The 21,332-nt window shown below is 34.0% G+C and overlaps 1 protein-coding gene across 1 annotated transcript in view; it reads left to right on the top strand.

Moving 5' to 3' along the window:
* The window catches only part of Mgat2 (alpha-1,6-mannosyl-glycoprotein 2-beta-N-acetylglucosaminyltransferase), a 68,899-nt gene that overhangs the window by 36,224 nt on the left and 11,343 nt on the right, over positions 1-21,332 (top strand). Inside the window, exons 14-16 of the mRNA XM_080180912.1 lie at positions 1,194-1,263; positions 3,011-3,108; positions 17,769-17,831. Coding sequence (XP_080037038.1) covers positions 1,194-1,263; positions 3,011-3,108; positions 17,769-17,831 — 231 coding nt within the window. The remainder of the gene's footprint in view (positions 1-1,193; positions 1,264-3,010; positions 3,109-17,768; positions 17,832-21,332) is intronic.

Raw genomic sequence — 21,332 nt, forward strand, 5'->3', positions numbered from 1 at the left:
CATGTAATAATTGTACTATCCCTCAAAAACTGGGCATGGTGATTCATGTAACAATTATTTACATTTTATTAAGCATAGCAACCTTATAGTTTTATACTAGAAAGTTCGTATGTTCATTTTTAAATATGAAGATTTTTTACTTTAAAAAAGATATTTTGAGATTTAATCATCCAATTCAGTTTTTTAGGTATTCCAAACATTTTGTTTTTATATAGTTTAAAGATGAAATATGAGACGATTTTATTAAATTAATTGGCAAGATTGTAGTTGAATCTTCAATTAAAATTAAACAATAGCTATTCAGTGCAATTTAAATTGCTTCAAACATAATTGAATTAATTTCATATTGTTTACATTTTGCTTACATCTATCCCTTTATGAAGTCTTGGGAAGGTTTTTAACTATTTTGGGGGTACCTTCACACTCAGTTGAAATAATCCCAAAGCATTTATTTCTTACCTTGTTAGAAATAAAATTAGATATGGTGAATAACAACACCTTACTTATAAAGTTGCTTCGCTTCTAAAAGATATTTTTGTAGTGCTATCTACAATCTACTTGATATATGATTGATTTTTCTTAAAATCATCAATTGCAAAAAGAGGATAAGAGATTAAAAAATCTTTTAGTTTGATCTTTAAGCGTTTTTAATTCGAGATTTTCTTTTGAATTGCCAAAAACAAGGAAGCTATGGTTTTTTTTACACTGATACTCATTGTTTTAAAACCACTTTGTCTTATTTGTTGGCTTAAAAACTTTTAGTGAAAATTTTAATCGTCGTAATTGAGGATGAATTCTAATTTGGAATCTATCCTTTTAATATCTTTTGATTTTTTAATGTGATGTTAAAAAATTAAGAACATTGTAAAACATTTTTAAGTAAAGAACTGTAGTTGCATTTCTGAAAAATGCTTCAGTGGTTATTTTATCTAAGATACGGCTTCAACATTTATTTTTGCTTCCGATATATTTAGGGGGAGTGACGTCGTATTTTTTCAAACACATATTCAAACAACTTATTATATTTTAAAAATGGAAATAAAAAATTATTTGAAACCTATAATAGTTATAGATAATTTTTTGATAGCTATGCTTCTCGTCGACAAACTCAGTCGTCTTTTTCTGTGAGTTTTAAAGATTTATTTACATTAGCACCCAAAATTTTATTATTATTATTATTGTTATTTATTTAGACAAAACATCATTGGTGGTGGAAAGCAAATAGAATTTTCAATCATCTTAATGCAACTTTGAGCTTTAAAGGTAATATATTTTTTTCTTATGCATCTAAAAATAGTGGCTAGAGGCATTTGAGGAAAGGAGGGGGGTTGGAAGTCAACCCAGTACTTTAAAGTTCCGTGATAAAAGAAAAAGATAAAAAGAAAGGGATTTATTTTATATGGGCGATTTTTTTGTGAGGCTGGAGGTACCCTCAAAAAAAAAGTTCCCTGGACCTATAAAAACTTCAATGTAAAAGAAAACCTGTGCAGATCATCATTTATCTAGATCCTTCGCTACACACAGAAACATAAAGACATCCTGTTGCTTTTACTTACAGATACAAATTCGAACCATGCTTCAAAAAATTCAATTTCATAAGAAATTAATTTTATATATGTAATTGTACAATAAGTACATATTACTTAAAATTTTTTAATTAAAGAAAAGAACAATAATAAAGAAAAAACTTTTATTAATTAGAACTTCTTATTTAAATCCACTGACGTAATTTTTAGAGTAATCCATTTGCCAACGAATTACATTATATTAGTTGGAATAAAGAAAAATATAAATGAGGAAATATAAGTAAATGAAAACTTACAGAGAACTTCCATTTTTAAATTTGGCAATTCTTAATTAATTAACCACCCCCTTTGAAATAAATGAAAAAACTATCTTCCATGCCATATTTCTTCGGGGGGCACTAATCATGCACGACCTTAACTCTAGAGTCCTCTATGGGCGTATAATGAGGGGGGGGGGGGTAAGTAGATCCACCAATCTTCTATTCAGTTTTAAAAGGAAAAGGAAAACATTAGAGAGGTTTTTTTTCCATTTTTGCCAGGGGATATTTATCTTAGGTAGGTGATGGAACCCTCCAATTGGATGAGTATAAACTTTTCAAGGACCTATGAGAAGCTACATTGTAAAGGAGAATCATATCGGTCTACCGGTTAGCAGAATCCTTTTATATTAGTATGAACATATATGTTCTTGTTTCTAATTAAATATAAAAGTTTCAAAGAATAAGATTCTAATTAAAACTAAAATACGTTTCAAGGTCAAATTAAAGGTATACTAATCATCTATATATATATAACTTACAGCATGTCTTTGTGCTTGTATGTAAGTGTCTGTTTGTCTGTTTGTACCGAAGGATCTCGCTATCGTTAAAAATATATGTTTATCCTTTTTAATGTAGCTTCAGTTTGGTCCTCATCAGGTTTATGACTATCCTTGGTATTAAATTTGTGTTTCGTTTTGTTTTTGTGACTTCTTCTAAAGTTCCCCTAGAGGCCTCTAGGGGTGTAGTCTTATATAGTATTATTTTTTTACAGACTGTCTGACAAAGCATTTGGACTGGATGCTTAATTGCTTAACTATAATACAAAGTAGAATTATGTCCTGTGGTGGTTTTAAGTTTTTTTCATGAGGGGTGGAACACCCCCAACCCCACAGTAAATGAATTTTTTTAAAAAAATTTAAAAACTACCTCATGGGACAAAGCCCCTAGAAGCTATGGGCGAAGCCGCTAGTATTATATAAAGTAGTAAGCTTTTTGTCTGTACCGAAGGATCTCTCTAACCGCTTAACCGATATGCTTCTCCTTCACAACGTAGCTTCTCATAGGTCCTGGGAAGGTTTATTCTTATTCTTGGGAAGGGTACCTTGCCCGCCCCCCCCACCAAAAAAAAAGAAATCACCCCAGTATAAATAACCCACCAACTTCTTTTTCCTTTTTGTGACCCTCCCCCCCTATAATTTATAATGATTCCTATAATGATTTCAGGCTTAGTGATATTTATGGAGGAAGATCATTATGTGACTGTGGATTTTCTTCATGTTCTAAATCTGATGCAGAAACAAAACAACAAACAGACTTCTAAGGTTAGTAAATATAGAGAAGTTGCGCTAGTTGTAAATTATAAATTTACTGCTATTTGAAACTTATCTAGAAATTTATAAATGGAAAAGACCTTTTTTTCGAAATTGTCTTTGGTTTCCAAAACTGAACATTGAATATTTAATACAGATGTGATGTATAGTCCCTTTCTTCCTGATTTGAGAGCAATGTATGTATTTTGTAAATTAGCTTTTAGTTCTTGTGTCAACCGTTTCGGAGCAAGTCATTGCTCTGCAACTCGGCATGAACATAAAAGTGAATACTTGCTATTATAATTAATATTATTATTGTATGTTTAACTTGTCTTGAATTAATACACTTTATTAGAATATTTAGCTGTTTATTCTTACTATGGCTACACGTCATTTTGGCGCAGTAGTGTAGTACGAACCTACGGCTCAGATTTTCTTTTAATTGTATTATTTCTTTGCTTTAGTTTTGTTCAGGAATTTTTTGGTGGAATGCAAGATCATGAAGATAAGATCATAAAACTTTGGGAGTTGTCTAGGGTTGATGCTGTGGATAATATCTACAATGGAGTTCTCATGTGGTGGCCAGCCCTTTCTGAGGTTAAGGCGGAGGATTTTAATACGCTCAATTTCTTTGAGGCTGGACTGAGTGAATCGCAGGTTAGTTGGTGTAAATCTCTTGTTTATGTACCAGATAGATCTTTGTATGTTTCGCAGGGGGAGGAGAATGTTCATAGGTACAATGAAACGTGTGCTAAGCTTGATGATCAGTTCAGAAAAAATGCGCCTGAATTTTTGGTAGACGATGATGTGATTTTCTTTGATGATTATTTGGAGAGGTTTTGGATGACTACTAGACGCTATCATATGACTAATCATCAAGTGTGTAAGGAAATTTTGTTTGATAAGTGTGTGGGTGTAAGAACCGCTTGTGGTTATACACTAAAACCTGCTGATATGGAGAATAGACGATTAACATTAAAGGGGTACTTGTGTAAGATGCGAGAGACATTTTTACCACCCGACATGAAAAACGTGTGTAAAGATGCGTATTTGTGTGTTAAGCAACATGAGAATGATAAGATTGATGCATTTTTTGATAAGATATTATCATTCTGGAAACGTGCGTATCCGAAACCAACTGATGATATGTTTATGGATTTCTATTCTCAAGTGTGTAATGTGATTTTATCTCCACTTTTGGCTAATCAGATGCGTCAATTTTCGTTGGATTTGGAGCGTGACGGACAAGTGCGAATGATAACGAAGTTTCAGACAGAGTTAATAGTTAAAGCACAACTGATTGTTAAAGGGCTACAATTTAACCAAATTTCAGGGTCAATGGCTAGAGGATGTACAACAAACCAGATGGCTTTGGCTAAAACGATGGTTGGTGGCGTTGGTTCCAAGTCAAATCCTGTAACTATTGATCAGGTTAGTGATGAAGATAATTTGTCATACGAAATAAATCAATGTGAAATTGATTTAGCTGATGAATTTGGCGGACCAGCTGAACTTATTCCTTTAATTGGCGCAATTCAAGGTGGTTTTATTTGTTATTATTGCAACAAAAAAGGTCACATGATGAGGGATTGCTTTGATATTAGAGATAAAAAGTTGCCTAATCCTAAAGGAAAATACTTTTTGCGGTGGGGAAACAAGCCTTTTGTTCCTTATAAGACGGGGCAAAAGAGTTTTAAAAAGAATGAAAATAGTATTGACAAAAAGAAATTGGTTGGTGAAATTGATGGAGAGGTGAAAGAAGGGGAAGATACGAAGGAAGTGGCGTATGTCGATGGTTTAGGGGCACGCGATTATGAAGATGATCTTGTAGCGGAAGTCGAGGCATGGAATAATGCTATAATAGATGACATTTTATGGTATTAATGCTTTGTATGTATTATGATCATTAAAACCTTATTCCATTTTCTATTTGTTACGCGGCATTGTTTTGATTTATGCGCATTGTAAATAAACAACAACAAAACAAAATTAATGATAGAGAGTAAACGAAGCAACTCTAATATTGTGACAATTTATTTTGATGGTTTAATTGAATTATGAAAATATAACATATTGTTTATAACCGTATATGAAATTATGAGATTATGTTATAATAAGAAATCAAAATAATTAATTTAGTTTTTGATTATGTTTTGTTGAAATTAGAAAAATTCATTTTTGTTTCAGACTGTTGTGGAGTCTAACAGAGATAAGAATAATAAAAAAGTGAAAATGGAAAAAACAAATTAGGAATACAATTTTGTAAAATTGCTATTGAAAGAATATTAATTTGAATTTAAAATTGAATTAAATTTGATAAAAATGTGAAATTAGATATTTGAAAAGTATTAAATTTTGATGAAATGTGGAAAATTGTTTTAAAAGTTGAGTCAGTTATTGTGGTTTTAAGTATTTAATTTTAAAACAATTATATTGCGATTTAGTAATGTTGATTCAGCAAAATTTTTTATGAAGCTTAGAATTTCATGAAGCAAAATTGTTAAAATGCAGTAGATAAAATCGTGGAGTAGTCTCTCTCTTTATGAAGGAAGGGAGGGGGCGTCTCTCGGAGTTGGTATGCGCAAATATGGTGGAGCTGTCTCTCTTGTTTGAGGAGAAAGGGGGAGTGAACATATTTGCAAAGAAGTTTGCACTATCTCTCAGAGCTGGTATGCGCAAAATGGGGTGGTGTAGAGAGGTAGCTGCAAGGCGTGGGGCGTTCCATGCGCAGAAAGTTGAGCTGCGCACAGAAGCAGAGCTGCGCAAGAAGGTGCTCTCAGGTATGGAGATATATAGTTAGTTGGATTTCAACTTTCAAAACTTTCATACATCAAAGTAGTGTGCAGGAGATCAGTTATTAACCTGATAATAATAGTTTTATTAGGTAATATTTTATTGAATTACAAAAAAAATTGAATTTATGGTATTTAGAAAGATTAATTTAGTTGCTTGGTGATTGATAATATTTGATTCATGTTATATTTCTTAATACAATTTCTTTTATTGAATGTGTTGCAAGTTTATTTGTTCAGTGAAAACATTTAAATATGGCATCTAAAATAATTGTATTTTATTTTAGATTGGCCGAGAAGAGTATTTGTGGTGGTTGAGAGATACTGTTATCATTATTTATTTGATGGTGAGTTGTTAAAATTTTGTTTTATGCTGTTAATATTTGATTACTATTATATATATTGCTGCTCGAAAGTTGGTCTTGTAAGTATTTATACATATATTAATACCGATATTAATTCTTATTTAAAGTGATTTATCTATTAATTGGCATCTAAAATTGTTTGTAATATTTTAGATTGGCCGGAGAGAAGTTTGTTGATTGTGGATTAAGATATATTTTGGACGTTTCTGTTGGTGGAGGAAATTTTGTCGGTGAGTGATTTGTTTTATTCCGTTATTCTGTTATTTGTTGTAAACAGATAGATAGTTATTTGATAGAAAATTGGATAGTTACAACCTCATAACTGCTGGTGTTGGTTAGATAGCTGTTTTATAAGTTTCATGAAGATTCTGAGATGGCGGCTGGAGCGGCTGAAGTCTACGTTCCAACGAAGATTGGTGGCATGGAAATCCTGACCTTAATTGACAGCGGAAATGCAAGAGGCTGCCTGATATCTCAAGTGTTGGCTAGAAAGCTTGATTGTATAATTGAAGAGACGGATTCGAAAGAAACAGGCGTGCAGGGTTCCAGCATCAAGATTGATGGTGTTGTTCGGAATGTTGAATTTCAGATTGGAGGCCACAGTTTTCAAGAAGATTGCTTTGTGATTTCTGGCATGACTGTACCTATGAATCTAGGCAGTCATTGGCTGAACAAAAATCACGTGAAGACGATATTTGCCAAAGATGGTAACAGAATTGAGATGCATGGAATCAGTGTGAATTTGGTAGCTAAACGAAAGATTGTAGTGAAGAATTTGGTTCATACGGTTCTGGAGAAACTAGAGAAGGCAAGAACTAAGAAACCTGAGATTAATGTAGCTGAGTTACAAGACCAAAAATGGATATGTTCATTGAAAAATCGAATAGATATTCCAGCCTTAAGTACAGTGGTGGTAGAAGTTTCAACTAAGGGAAATATGTCTGAAGGACAGTTGTGTTATATAGCTCCTAGACAAGGTTACTGTAGCCGGAATAACTTGTTGATAAATGAAGGAATTACGGAGGTGGGAAAAAACGGTAAAATTATGACTAAAATTACGAATTTCGAAACTGTTAAGAAATCTGTTCCTGCTGGTACTTTGGTTGGAAATTTGTTTTTAGCAGAGAAGATAGCGATGTTGCAAGAGAATAGAGTTAAAGAAGATGTGTCAACAACATTAAAGAAGATTCGTTTTATTAAAGATAAATTGAAGTTGGATAAAGTTCCGTTTTTAAAAGATAATGTCTCTTTGAAAGGTAGAATAGTTGGTTTGTTTTTAAAGAATTTTAAGGCATTATCGATTGACCCTACGGATATTGGATCTTGTACTTTGGAGGAGTATGACATTCAGTTAGTTCCTGGAGCTCAACCTTTCAAAAATAGAATGATTAGACTTAATCCTCATCATGCAGAGAAACTAAAAGAACAGATTGATTTATGGTTGGAAACAGATGTGATAGAAGAATGTAATTCACCGTTTAATTCTGGAATCTTTGCTGTTAAGAAGAAAGTGGGAAACACTAACGAGGTGAAAGTCAGGTTTGTGCTGGACTACCGCTCGTTAAATGAGATAACTGAGAAGATATGTTACCCTTTGCCTAACATTGGTGAGCTATTTGACAAACTTGGAGGAAAGAAGATTTTTACGTCTATTGACCTTACTTCGGCGTATAATTCAATGCACTTGAAGGAATCTGTCAGGAAATATACAGCATTTTGTTCTAATGGACGGCAGTATTGCTTCAAGAGGCTACCGTTCGGATTAACCAATGCTCCAAGTGCGTTTGTAAAATTGATGGATAGAGTAATGGATTTGAGTCCTGAACTAAGAGCATTTTGTCTAGTTTATTTGGACGATGTTCTGGTGTATAGTATGAATGTGGAGGAACATCTGGAGCATCTGAATACACTACTACGAACATTCTGTGAAGCAGGCCTCAAGATTAATCTTGGAAAATGTACATTGTTTGCAGAGGAAGTGAAATTTCTGGGCCATATTATAAATGCAGAAGGCATATTCATGGACAAAGCATATATTGAAAAAATTAAGAATTGGCCAGTACCTGAACAGGTAAAGATATTCAAAGATTTACTGGTTTCATAAATTATTATGGTTCATATTTCAAGACTTTTTCTGATATTACGGCACCATTGAACAAATTCAGAAACAGTAGTAAAATAGAGTGGGATGAAAAAAGTATGGAAGCTTTTACAAAGACTAGAGATTTGTTCTGTGAAGAGATAAGTAAATCATTTCCAGATTGGAGGATGGAGGCTGAACCATTTGTGTTGGATACAGATTGGTCATCTACAGCTATGTCTGCAGTGTTAAGTCAAAAACAAAATGGTCAAGAGAAAATGATATCGTGTTGGTCACGTGTTTGTTCAACTCATGAAGCCAATTATGCAGCGCATAAAGGAGAATTATGTGCATTAGTAAATGCTGTTGAAAGATTTGAATGTTATTTGAGACACAAGAAATTTATAGTGAGGACTGATTCAGCTGCACTGAAACATTTATCTACTTGGAGACAGAACGGATATTTTGTTGGCCTCACCATAAGGTGGATAAATTTTTTATCCACCTTCAGTTATGAGGTTGTACATAGGCAGGGCAAGATGCATACTAATGTTGATATATTGTCACGTACTGCATTAGAGGATAGTAAAGATAGGATATCTAGATTATCGACGGACGAACAAGGAGAGTTAATATTGGATACTGTATATCAATTAGAAGATCCTAAATTATGTCTTATTGCAGGAATTGGAGCAGAGACGGCCAATCAAATAGCGTCCAGATTGAAGGCGAGAGAATTCAGTCGCAGTCTGGAGAAGGATCCTGTTCTAGTTGAGGTGAGGAAATTTATTGTAAATAATGTCAAACCCACGTCCAGAGAATTGTCTCAAATGCCTTATCGTGGTAAACAAATATTAAGGTTTTTCGAACATTTGAGTTTTAAAGATGGTTTAATTATTTTGACTTCACCTATGCGGCTCCAGAAGGAATTTCAATTTATAGAACAGGTAGTGGTACCTATTGGAATGTACAATAAAGTTTTTTTGTTAGCTCATGCAGATGTTACAGCGGGACATAGGGGTTATTTGGAGACTTTGAGCAGGATTAACCGTCACTTCATTTTTCCCTATGTGTCTAAATATGTAGCGGCGGCAGTTGCAAATTGTGTTATTTGTTTGAATAGACGTAAAAAACCAAAACATAATCATAATATAGAGTTTTCTCCTTTGGCTGGGGAGGCTATGGCAGAGTTGGCCATAGATGCTATAGGTCCTTTAAATGAGTGTGAATATAATGGAGTCATTTGTAAGCATATTTTAATAGTAGTTGACAGTTGTACTAGATATGTGTGGTTGTTTGCTATTGAAGATGTTAAAGCTGAAACAATTATTGAATGTTTGAAGTTTAATTTATTTTCTGTTTGGGGATTGTGCGAGAGAATCAGGACTGACAATGCACAAAGTTTCAAATCGAAAGTTTTTAGGGAAGTTTGTTTCAGGTTGGGAATTGAACAAATTTTTATCCCTCCCAGATCAGCTAATTCGAATTTTAGTGAAAGATACAACCAATCGGTGTATTCGTTTCTTAAGACTGATTTACGTTTTCAAGATGGAGATTGGGCTCATAAACTTAAAGCTACACAATTTTGTATGAACACTTCTTTTAATCGGAGGTTAGGATGTTCCCCGTTTTTCAAGATGTTCCTAAGAAACCCTAAACTTCCGCTTGACGCATTTGATCCTTTAACACGCACGAAAATTAAACATATGAATTTTTCAGAGTTATTGTAGTGTCTTGATAGAAATTGGAGAACTGGACAAGAGAGGACTGAGAAGTATTTACAGGTAGAAAATACCGAAAGGATAGGTAGGCCGATAGCTATAAATTCCTATTGTTATATTTATTATGACGTCACAACGATTGGTGTAGCTCGTAAACTTTGTTCGTTATGGGTGGGTCCGTGTCTAGTGACAAAAGTAATTTCTGACAGTTTGTTTGAGGTTCAACCCCTAGAAAAGTGTAGATTGAAAGACAAAGGGGTAAGAATTGTGCCAAGGGATAAAATATATGTTATTGAGAGTACTCTAGACTTGACTCCAGATGAAAAGATTGACTTAGTGATTACAGATGAGTTTTTCTCTGTGGACAATACCTTGAAAATAAACTATGACTTTCCCAATACTTTAAGAAATTTATCTTGTTCAGGCGTTTCTGAAGAGGAGAATAGTTGTGGCGCTAGTCCAGAGGTGGTTGGAAGGCGGAAGGATGGACAGGTAACACCAGATTTTTTGGAGAAATCTTTTTTGGGTGTTGGGTTGTCACAGCAAAGGTCAACTGTATCTCAGGATAATGAAAATTTAGATGATTTAGTTGAGGATCTTAGTGATACTTTGGAGAGTACTCATATTTCTGACAGTGTAGATACGAATGATACAACTGACAAAACTAAGTTAGACTCTACTTATTCTACTATTAGTAAAGATAGTGTTTTTCATGGAGATTATGCGTCTGATAATAGTTTAATTGACAACAGTTTGGGTGTAGAGGATATTAACATGGAATCTGCTAGAGAATTAGAGTCTCGAATGAGTATTTTAGAGGACACTTTTCCAAAACTTCAGAGTAAAATTGTAAACTTGGAGCAGAGAAGGGGAAGTGTTAAACGAGGTAGGGATGTTGAGGAGGATGAATTAGATAGATCATTAGATAATGCAAAATCGCAAAAAATGTCTGAAACTATTCCTGTGAAAGGTCGTCCTAAAGGTTCTACAAATGAAGTACAATTACAAAAATTGGATGAAGATAGACAGAATAGAGATAAAGATAGATTAGAACGTTATTCTGTAGCAGATGTAGTAACTCGGAACCTCGCAAAATTGATTAAAAAATAATATTTGTAATAATTTGTATAATATTTGCAGGAGAAGAGATTACCATGATAGCCGTCGGGAGCGTGATGACAAGCGAGGAGGCGGCGGTGGTGACAAACATGACCGGAATAGACGAGATGGAGATCGTGGTATGCGAAAGAGGTCACCTGACGCCTGTAGTTCAAAAAGTTCTGGACGTTCTGGACCAATACCTGTGAAGAAATCCAAGGATGATAGAGGAGTCAGGTATTTGGATATTTTGTTATTTGTTGTTGTGATGCAAACCTATTGTTGTATTATTGTTGGTGGTATGTATACGTCACAGGATCCACGGTTAGCGGCTTATGATTGTTCTCAAATAAGTGATGTTGAACTTAGATCAGCTGCCTGTTTGCATGATAGGATGGAACCGGTCAGATCTGTGGAATTACTGGGGTTAGCAGAAACCGATTTTATACTGTCGGAGGCTATTAGTTGTGAGGTTAGGCTAAAATTGGAGCGCTGGTTTTGCGGCACTGCGAGTCATGTGCACGTATTAGACGTGCCACATGAAAAACAGGTAGAGTTGAGTATGGATGAATGTAGAAGGGTTTTCCATTCTGGCAAGTATCAGCATGATGGTATTAGTTTCAAAGTGAACATAGATTTGCCAACTGTTCACAGCTTTACGGTTAATGGAACATTGTCACCTTTCTGGGATGTTGGTGGTGAAAATATCCAATGCAAGACACTGGGAGTATACGCGCATAACATGTGGTTCAACTTAGGTTTTGCTATTGGGACTTTGCATATATTAGTAAAAAATACTCCAGTTTTGATCAAGGGAAATGTTGTTATGGATTATGATAAAAAGACGATTGTGGCGAACTTTGAAGAAAATCATTTGTGGGCAACATCAACTTCACCTTATTTTCCGTATGTAGTACGAAAACCGGCCAGTAATTTTAAGGTAGTTTTTCAAGATACATTCAATTTAACTACGTGGAATGATCAACTTTTTGTTTCTAACTCGGAAAGGAATATTTTAGTTAAAGTTATGGGAACAGAGAAACTTACTTTGCAACATCTGGATTTTAATATTTTTGTAACAGAATTGGAGGGTATCAAGTTTTTGGAGGAACCGAAGGCAGCTGTTAGAAGTTATTTTGGGGATTTGTTAAAACAGGAGGCCAGGTTTGATTTGAATGCTATGTTTTTAGCTAGTAGAGAAAGGAATGAGAGAATGATGGAATTTTTTAGTATTTCTAGATGTGCTCAAACAGAAGTTAGATCAAATGTACAGTTGTATCATGGGTTCAGAATTATATACCTAGGAGAGATTGCTAAGTATGAGAAATGTACAGCGGTTGAAATTCCAGTAAAGTTAGGTGTGGATTATGGATGTGCAGTAGGACATTTGTTGGTGGAATATAAAGGTGAGACAGTTGGGATACAAGAATATAGTAGAATGATTGTTACAGAAGAGGACATAAAATTGTTGAATTGTTCGCAAAGTCCGGTATTTTTGAAGTTGACAGCTAATTTGTTCATTGGGAATCAGGGGCAGGGACTCGAAATTCTTCACATTGCCAATGAGAAATCTGAACATGTGGGACAAAAGATTTTTCTGAGTGATGAAAAGGTGTTTATTGCTGATTTTAATAAGACTATTAGATATCAGGGCTTAGAGGATTTTGAGGATTTTAATGGACAAGCTTCTAATTTGGATTTTGTTGATCATAAGTTGTCATTTTTCGAACAGGTTACAGGTTCTTGGTTTGGTTTAGAACATTTGTTTACAGATATACTACCATTGTTTGCTAAGTTTGTATTGATTGTTTTAATGTTGTTGTTGGGTATAATTCCCATGTTGGTAGTTTTGTATTGTTGTTGCTCATGGTGTTATAAAAAAAGATTTACTGAGGAAGAATTTAATGCTAGATTTTAAATTCTTATGCTGAAATTTAATTATATTGTATTTTTGCAGGTTGGTTACGGCGGCAACAATGAATCAAAAGTTATTAAGCAACGAAGAAAATGGTCGCCACAAACAATCTGCGAATGAAGGAAATCAAGTCAAACCTGGTCTACCGGTATCTGCGTTGGTCAGCAACTCTGCATCCCGGCTGGTGTTGGTAATGTCGCGCGTCGAGCTGCCGACGTTGAGTGTGGGCAGATCGACGAGGAATGTGTTTTTGAGCAGTGAGGACATGCCACTTGCAGATTTAGCTCGTCTCATTGATAATGAACCAAGGTTTAAATTGAAAGTCTGAACAGGATTTGAGTTCTAAAGTGTTTATTGACTCTATTCAGGTGAATGAATACATGAACTTATCGGTTTTCATTCCCCGCATCCTTAACGTGAATTCGGTGAGTTTAATCACCAGTGGAGAGATGCCAGCTGAGATACGTTATGTTAGATTGGATGGACAAAGAGACATAATTGAAAATCTTGTGAGTGCTACATATACAGGTAGTTTGGTGAACGATAAAGTAGACGCCAGAGTTTTGACCTGGGAAATGCAGATGCGCTGCAAACGTCTCCGTCCGACTCTAGCCAAGCAGATATTGTTATGTGATCCAGATACTACTTTAGAGAATGTAGTAAAGGAACTTAGATTGGAGTTGGATGGAAAAGTTCATACAAGTTTGTTGACAACCAATCTTGAGTGGAAGTTTAATCCTGAACACAAAGTAAATGAGTGGTTTGAGGGTGATTTCAAGTTGGTTACTCGGTTTGGGGGTCCTGTTTGTGTTCAGCAGGATCAGCCTTTGGATCCGAACATTCCTGTTTGTCTGGACCCTGAATTGTCAGGTCAGCAATGGCGTGTTGATGAACAAGCGATGGAGGAAATGAGGATGGAGCACACGCCTGGAATATTGATGATGCTTGATAAATTTGGGGAGGAGGTTAGTCGTAAGCATCAAAAGATTTTGGATAATCAGGAGGAGGCTGATAACGTTGCAACCTCGATTTCAGTTGCGGTTAATAGCGGATTTGCAAGATGTTTACATATGCTTGGTGATACTGAGGCAAGGATGCCTCAAGACGGCTTGTGTGATGAGACCGCAAAACTTGGAGTGAATGATGATGAAGCTACCATGCCTATGGACATTGAAGAATCTGGCAAGAAAAGCAGAGCGTCTGGAAAAAGAAAGTAATAATTATAGTTTACTGTGTATTAATTCATATTTATTTTATTTTATGTATTAAATATTTGTTGAGGCAGTAGTAGTCTCGAAAAGGTTTAAAATTAATGCTTTATAATGCCATGTTTTAAATCTGATGGTTATATGTTAATCAGTGTTTTTTATATCATGCATTTATAATATATGTTAATCAATGCATTCCAATGTTTGTATGTTAATCAATGCATTATATGTTAATCAATGCATTTTTAATGATTATATGTTAATCAATGTTTTTTTTATAAAAAATATTAAAAAGAAAAAAAAAACACATAAAGAAAAAAGGAATATAAAAAAAAAACACAAAAGAGTTCTAAGGAACCAAAATAATAAAAGAAAAATGATTATGAAGTGCTTAAAGATCTGGAAATAAAATAAAAAAAATAAAAAAAAATATATGGCAGGTGTCATACCAGATCAATTATTATCTATTTTAATAAGCATTCAATGCTACTTATAATATATATATGATAATTAACATGTAACAAACATATTGTTATATTCAATCTGAAATATTACAGTTTCGAAATCCATGTGCATGTTAAAGCCAGGGAGAAATGTGATGTATAGTCCCTTTCTTCCTGATTTGAGAGCAATGTATGTATTTTGTAAATTAGCTTTTAGTTCTTGTGTCAACCGTTTCGGAGCAAGTCATTGCTCTGCAACTCGGCACGAACATAAAAGTGAATACTTGCTATTATAATTAATATTATTATTGTATGTTTAACTTGTCTTGAATTAATACACTTTATTAGAATATTTAGCTGTTTATTCTTACTATGGCTACACGTCACAGATATAACTCAATTTGGATGTTTGTCCATCAATGATTTTTTGTGCTTCGTTACTTATGTATGTCGTTCTTGTTCAATGAATAATTAGCCTATAAATTATGATTATTTGCATTATTAATAAAGGAATATTAACTTTTGCTCATTAATTCTTTGTCTAAGACATATCATTTGTATTAACAAGAATAACTTTTATTATATACTAACGGCTACGCACCTAGAGTCATCTAGGGGTGCTTTAGTAAAGAGGGGGAGTCGATCCTCCACATTTAGTTTTATAAAGAAATAGTGGTGGTGGGGGGGGGGGGGGGGGGATTAATTTCAGAGACAATTTCGCTTGGGAGGGTGAAGGCAACATTCCCCAAAATAGGTAAAAAAAAATTTCCCAGGGCCTATCAGAAGGTATACAGATAGAAAAAAGATTTATTAGCGCTGCTACTGTGGAACTAAATTATGGCTGACCGTCCAGCCATGCACTGTCAACTGAAATAGCTAAATAATCTTGTTTTATGATCGAGTTCAAAATTACGAAACATGATTTGCCAAGAATTTTGTGAAATAAGTTTGTATACTGTTAGTATTTACAACCCAACCAAGTCACCAAAGTTTTAAAGTTAAGCTAACAAATAAGAGAACGTGTTTAAAAGATTTATGGCAATTTAAATTATCTAAATCACACCTTACTAACGATTCATTATAATAAAACTAGCTGCTGTGCCCTTTGCACCTAGGGACTCTTCTTAGGGGCTAAAATTTACCTAAAACCATATCTCAAGGTATAATTATATAAATATAGATTAAAACTATCCTGAGACCTATATGAAATTTTCCAAACTTAATAATTTCTGTAGTTATTGAAATCTTAAGTGTCAGACAAAAACCTTACTACTTTATATCATAGGATAAGAAGGATAGGATAAGGGAAATGCTAAACTCTCCTAAAATAACATTGAAAGCTAGGGACAAAGTCTCTAATGGCGAAAACGCATATAGTGTCCAATTAAAAATGACGGCATACAATTTAAATGACCAATGCTAGACCAGCATACATTTATATTGACGAATACTAAATTGTATACTGGCCTATCATTGGTCATTTATATTTTATGACGTTACTTTTTCTTTGACACTATACTCTGTTTCTCCAGTAGTGAATAATTTACTATTCCATTTCCTCGCATCAATAATGTAGAAGTGTATTAAATATTTAAATTCTCAGCTGTACTGCAATGTAAACTGGCATCCAAGTTTTTATACCAGAAACAAAGGCGTGCATAAGGGGGGTTGGATACTTCCCCTAGGTGTCCAACTCCCCTTTATAAGGTCTACATCTTCCTGACCCCCCCCCCCCCCTTCCCCCCCCCTTTAGAAAATGTAACACTTTACTATTTTATGGACGCTTTTTTTGAATATGAAGTAAGAGAGTGTAAACAAAAAATACATCCATCTCTTTGTCTTAAATAAACCCCCTCAATTTAGGTTTAATGGGGATCTAAAACCCAATGAAATGACTCCTGGGCGCACCCTCCTGGCAAAAGCCTGTGTACGCCATTGACCAGAAATATTCTTTTTATCCGCACAGATACTTTTTAATAAGTGAATGTTCACATGTCTGTAAAAAACCTTTATAAGAAACATGAATTTCTTGGATGCTATTCTAAATAGAATGCTGTAAAGTTTTCCTATAACTATGAGTATCCAGTATATAATTTACTTGGACCGTAAGTTTGTCGGTCAAACTACAAAAGACTAATACTTATATTTTTGCTAAAACTCACTTTTTCCATTTGTTTATCCACTTTTTGTGCTTCACTACTTATGGATGTTGTCATCCTTTTTTAGATATTAATATTTATTAATGTTTAAGCTTGTTGTTGCTGCCCTACTTCGTATGGATATTAAAGACCTTGTTACTTTAAAACTTTTCTAGAAAACTTCAACATTAGTTCTCTCAAAATTACACATGAAATACATTTAACACAGGGATCTAAAGGGATAAGACAATGGCCGATAAATTTAGTGGGACGAACCACAATCTGTCCTACTTTGAGAAAGACGATTCCAGTGACGTCATATACGTTTAGAGAACGGGGGAAGAAAATCTCTTCCCTTTTCTCCCATCTATTTTGAAGAGATTTTCATCCCCCCTTCCCTTTTTCTTTCCCGAAACGTATATGACGTCACTGGAATCATCTATCTCAAAGTAGGACAGATTGGGGTTCGTCATTTAAGACGTGGTTGAAAAGTTTGTGAATCAACTCATCAAAATTCACTAAAGTCCCCAAAGTTGTTCGGCCAAATTTTTATGCCAACTGAATATAATTAACTGAATATCATTAATGGTTCAAAGTTTTTAGGAGAAAAACGAATTGACATACATCATTTTACTTTGTATTATAGAAAGGAGGAAACGGGACATGGGTCTGTTTATTACACTAGTTTCAGAAGTATTAAAATAGTGTTTTCTTATTCGTTGGCTCAACAACTTTAGAGACTATTTATTGATTGGTTGGTTCATTAAGATAAGAATCCAGATGTTTCAATCACCAATTTGAATCTACAAAAGGATAATTTTGATTATCATCATTTGGGATGTACATCAATTTATCGGCCACTATCTTATCCCTTTTGGTCCCTGAATTTAAATGTCTTATTTAATTTTTCAGGCAAACATATTAAGTCTGGGGACCTACCTTAAGAAGTTCAACTATAAAGAAAATTCAAAACAGGTAGACAATTAATTTCCATGTCTTTTTGGGATCAAAGCTACGCTATAATTCACATTGTCTGCTCGTTAGTCAGTTCGTAACACTATGGAAAAATCTAAGTTTCTCGGCTGCTGTTAAAGATAGAAAGCAGAAAGTTTCAGTAAAGATATCAATGGCATATGCGCATCTATTATATACATTGTTTTTACTGTCAGTCATTCATACTTCAAGAGAAATTAAACTTATTTTTAAAGGTTTCATGATTTTCTTCAGGGACACTTCAGGTAGAGGAAGGGGGGGAGGGAGGAGGAGTCACCCCCCCTCCCTATTTTCATTTATAGTGTTACAATAAAAAGTAATTAAAAAATTTTGGGGGGTTGGGTGAGTAATTTTTTCTAGGGAAGATTTCTCTTGTGTGGTGCTATCCTCCATCAATTTTTTTAAAAACCAACTAAGGACCTATGAGAAGCTACAATGTTAAGGAGAACCATACAGGTTCAGTGGTAAGAGAGATTCTTTGATATATACAGACAGACATACATTCATAAAACTTGGTCATATCGATAAAATGACTTACTTATGTTTATATAAAAGTAATCGCAAATATAGGTATTAAATAATATCTAAATTAGACAGGGAAGTTTCACTTACTATAAATTCCTTTTAAAGAATGAAAATTGAATACACAAATATTATCTCAATTCCATTAGCAAAATTAGTTCGTCATTCATTGCATAATATTTTCATTCATTCAAAATATTTGTTCAAAATTGAAAGCGAGGCTAGAATTCCATTAAATTAAGTAGTAAGCTTTTTTTGTCTGTAGCGAAGGATCTCGCTAACCACTGAACCAATATGGTTTCATTTTACAGTAAAGCTTCTTACATGTCTAGGGATGGTTTTAAACTACTTTAGAAGACGTTGTCTACCAACCTTTTTAATAAAAATGCTACCCCCCTTCCATTTTTTGGAACTTTTTTTTAAAAACTTAAATTGAAAAATAGATGGGTAACTCCCCCCATTTTAAAGGCCCCTAAAGGCTCCTAAGGGCGTATCCGCTAGTAATTAATAATCAATACCTCATGTTCGACTAATTGGACATGATTGTCTTTATCGTCCTTTAGGGGGAGGGTACCACCAACCCCATCTCAAGATAAATCTCTCCTAAATAACATGACCTTCCCCCTCAATTTTTTTTAAAAACAAAGTTTTCTAACATTAAGAGTGGAAGGTTGCCCTCTTATCCCTCCCCAAGTGATCCGAGCGTGATGCATACAAACAGAAAGGAGAAAGAGAGAGAGAGAGAGAGAGAGAGAGAGAGAGAGAGAGAGAGAGAGAGAGAGAGAGAGAGAGAGAGAAACTAGCGTTACAGATAGACAAACACAATCATTTATAGAGCTAAATGTAACTTGTAAATCAAAATTATAAAAGGTATACAAATTCTATTTTATAAACTGAATTTTTTATTAAAACCAACACAAAGATCGAATTCTACATTTTTTAGTGATATTCTTTAACACATACTGCCAAGTTTAATTTTACACAAATATCACAGGAGAATATATTAATGGATATAGAAAGTGTGGATAAAACATTTCTTCCAGTTGCTAATATGACGATACTCCCCCCCACTCATCTACCCTCGTGACTATACCTCATTCCCATTCCTAACCATGGAAGAATGTAATGACCAATATCTAAGGACTATATTAGCAACCTAAATTGATGATAATATTTCCCTGTGATATCCACGTATTTTTATATCCGTTAATATTTGTCTCTTTATTCTCACTGGATCCTTTGATATTTGATATTAGAATCTCAAGCAAATTGTATAATGTTATTTGTTTTCATTTTTAGACAGTACATTTAGCTCAAGAATGTTTAAGTTCATGATTATAAACAGCCAGTATACAACTTATACTTGATCATTTGTATTTTATGACGTCATTTTTCGATGGACACTGTACGCTGTTTTTTTTTATAATTCTACTAGCATACAATCATATTGATAGGGATATTTATATGAAGACAGTTTTTTGCCCAGTAAAGGAACAATTGTCTTTAATAACCATTGGAAAGAATATAATGAAAATCATCCCTTTTTTCAACTACAAAAGTAATTACTATTTTGGAATGGATTATCCAGCTTTTTGTATTGTTATCTGTTACAAATAAAGAAAAAACAAGAATGACCGAACCTTAGTTGGCAAGGATCATAATTATTAATAACAGACGTACAGACGGAAAAAATGAGTTAGATTTTTTATGGTTATATTTACCCATGGAGGAAGGGGACATTAAGCTAATTACACTAGTCCACAAAGTTTTAAGATAACGTTTTCCTCTTCGTTGCTTTAAGAACTTTGTGGACTTTAAAATAAATTTTGTTTAATTTGTTCAAGAAGTTGAGTGTTGTCCCCTCCCTTACTCCCTGGATTTAATTCGAGACATACTTCTTTAAAAGCAATCACACAGGGAGACGAGGAGGGGGGGGGGGGGAGTCATTCGACCCTAAACTACACTAGTAACCAAAGTGTTATAGCCACGTTATTTATTCGTTGACTCAAAAACTTTACACATTTTTATTTGTTAGTTCAATTCATGTATTATCCAAACGTTTTAGCCAATAATTTTAATTGACAGACGGGGTAATCTTGTTTTTCATCATCGGGGATTTATATCAAATTTGTAGTCTATTGTCTTATACCTTAAATTCCCTAAATCTTTTTAGCAATATAATTTCTTCTAAAACAAACATTTTTATCAAAACCGCTCACAATATCCATGTATTTTGTATCCATTATTAGAATAGCTTCGCTCCTCTACAATGACGTAGATTATTTATCCTGTGGAAAAACAAGAATTTCAAAAGAAGACGACCAGGGAGGTAGGGGACATTGGGCTATAATGTGTATCTAAGCCCTAATTGTAATCTACAGAAGGGGTATTTTTGTGTATAATCATTGGGGATGTACATCAATTTATCGGACATAATCTTATCCCTTTAGATTCCTGAAAACTTCCAAGTGAAGAAAAATATTTTTCTTCTCGTGAGAGTCATGAGTACAGGGATAGGACAATTGAGATAATTTTAACCCTGGACTGGTATGTTTTAAATGTCTGCATCTAATAAACAAATAAGAATTCTAGATTTTCACCCATTGTCCTCTCCCTCCCTGTGTGAGAGTGAATTTCCTTCGTATTTAATCATATCTACAGAAAATAATTTTGTAAAGCGAAGCTTTTCTATAATTAGGGTCGGTCCGTCCGTCCGTAACGGATAGCTTTTTTCATTGATTTAGGCATGTTAGAATTGTCCTATCGATTTCAAATTTTTATGTGAACTAATTATCTGATTGGTCTGATTTTTGGTATATTGATTCCTGGGACAACAAAGTATAATGTAATAAGCAAAGCAACTCTATAGTCAAGTCCTAAAAATGTAAGTATGTCCATAAACATTATCATGAATCAAGCAGTTTTTTAAAACAAATTTACTTAAAATTTTGCTTTGACCCT

This window comes from Acartia tonsa, chromosome 13, assembly GCF_053477335.1.
Source record: "Acartia tonsa isolate MP-2025a chromosome 13, ASM5347733v1, whole genome shotgun sequence".
NCBI classification, from domain to species: domain Eukaryota; kingdom Metazoa; phylum Arthropoda; class Copepoda; order Calanoida; family Acartiidae; genus Acartia; species Acartia tonsa.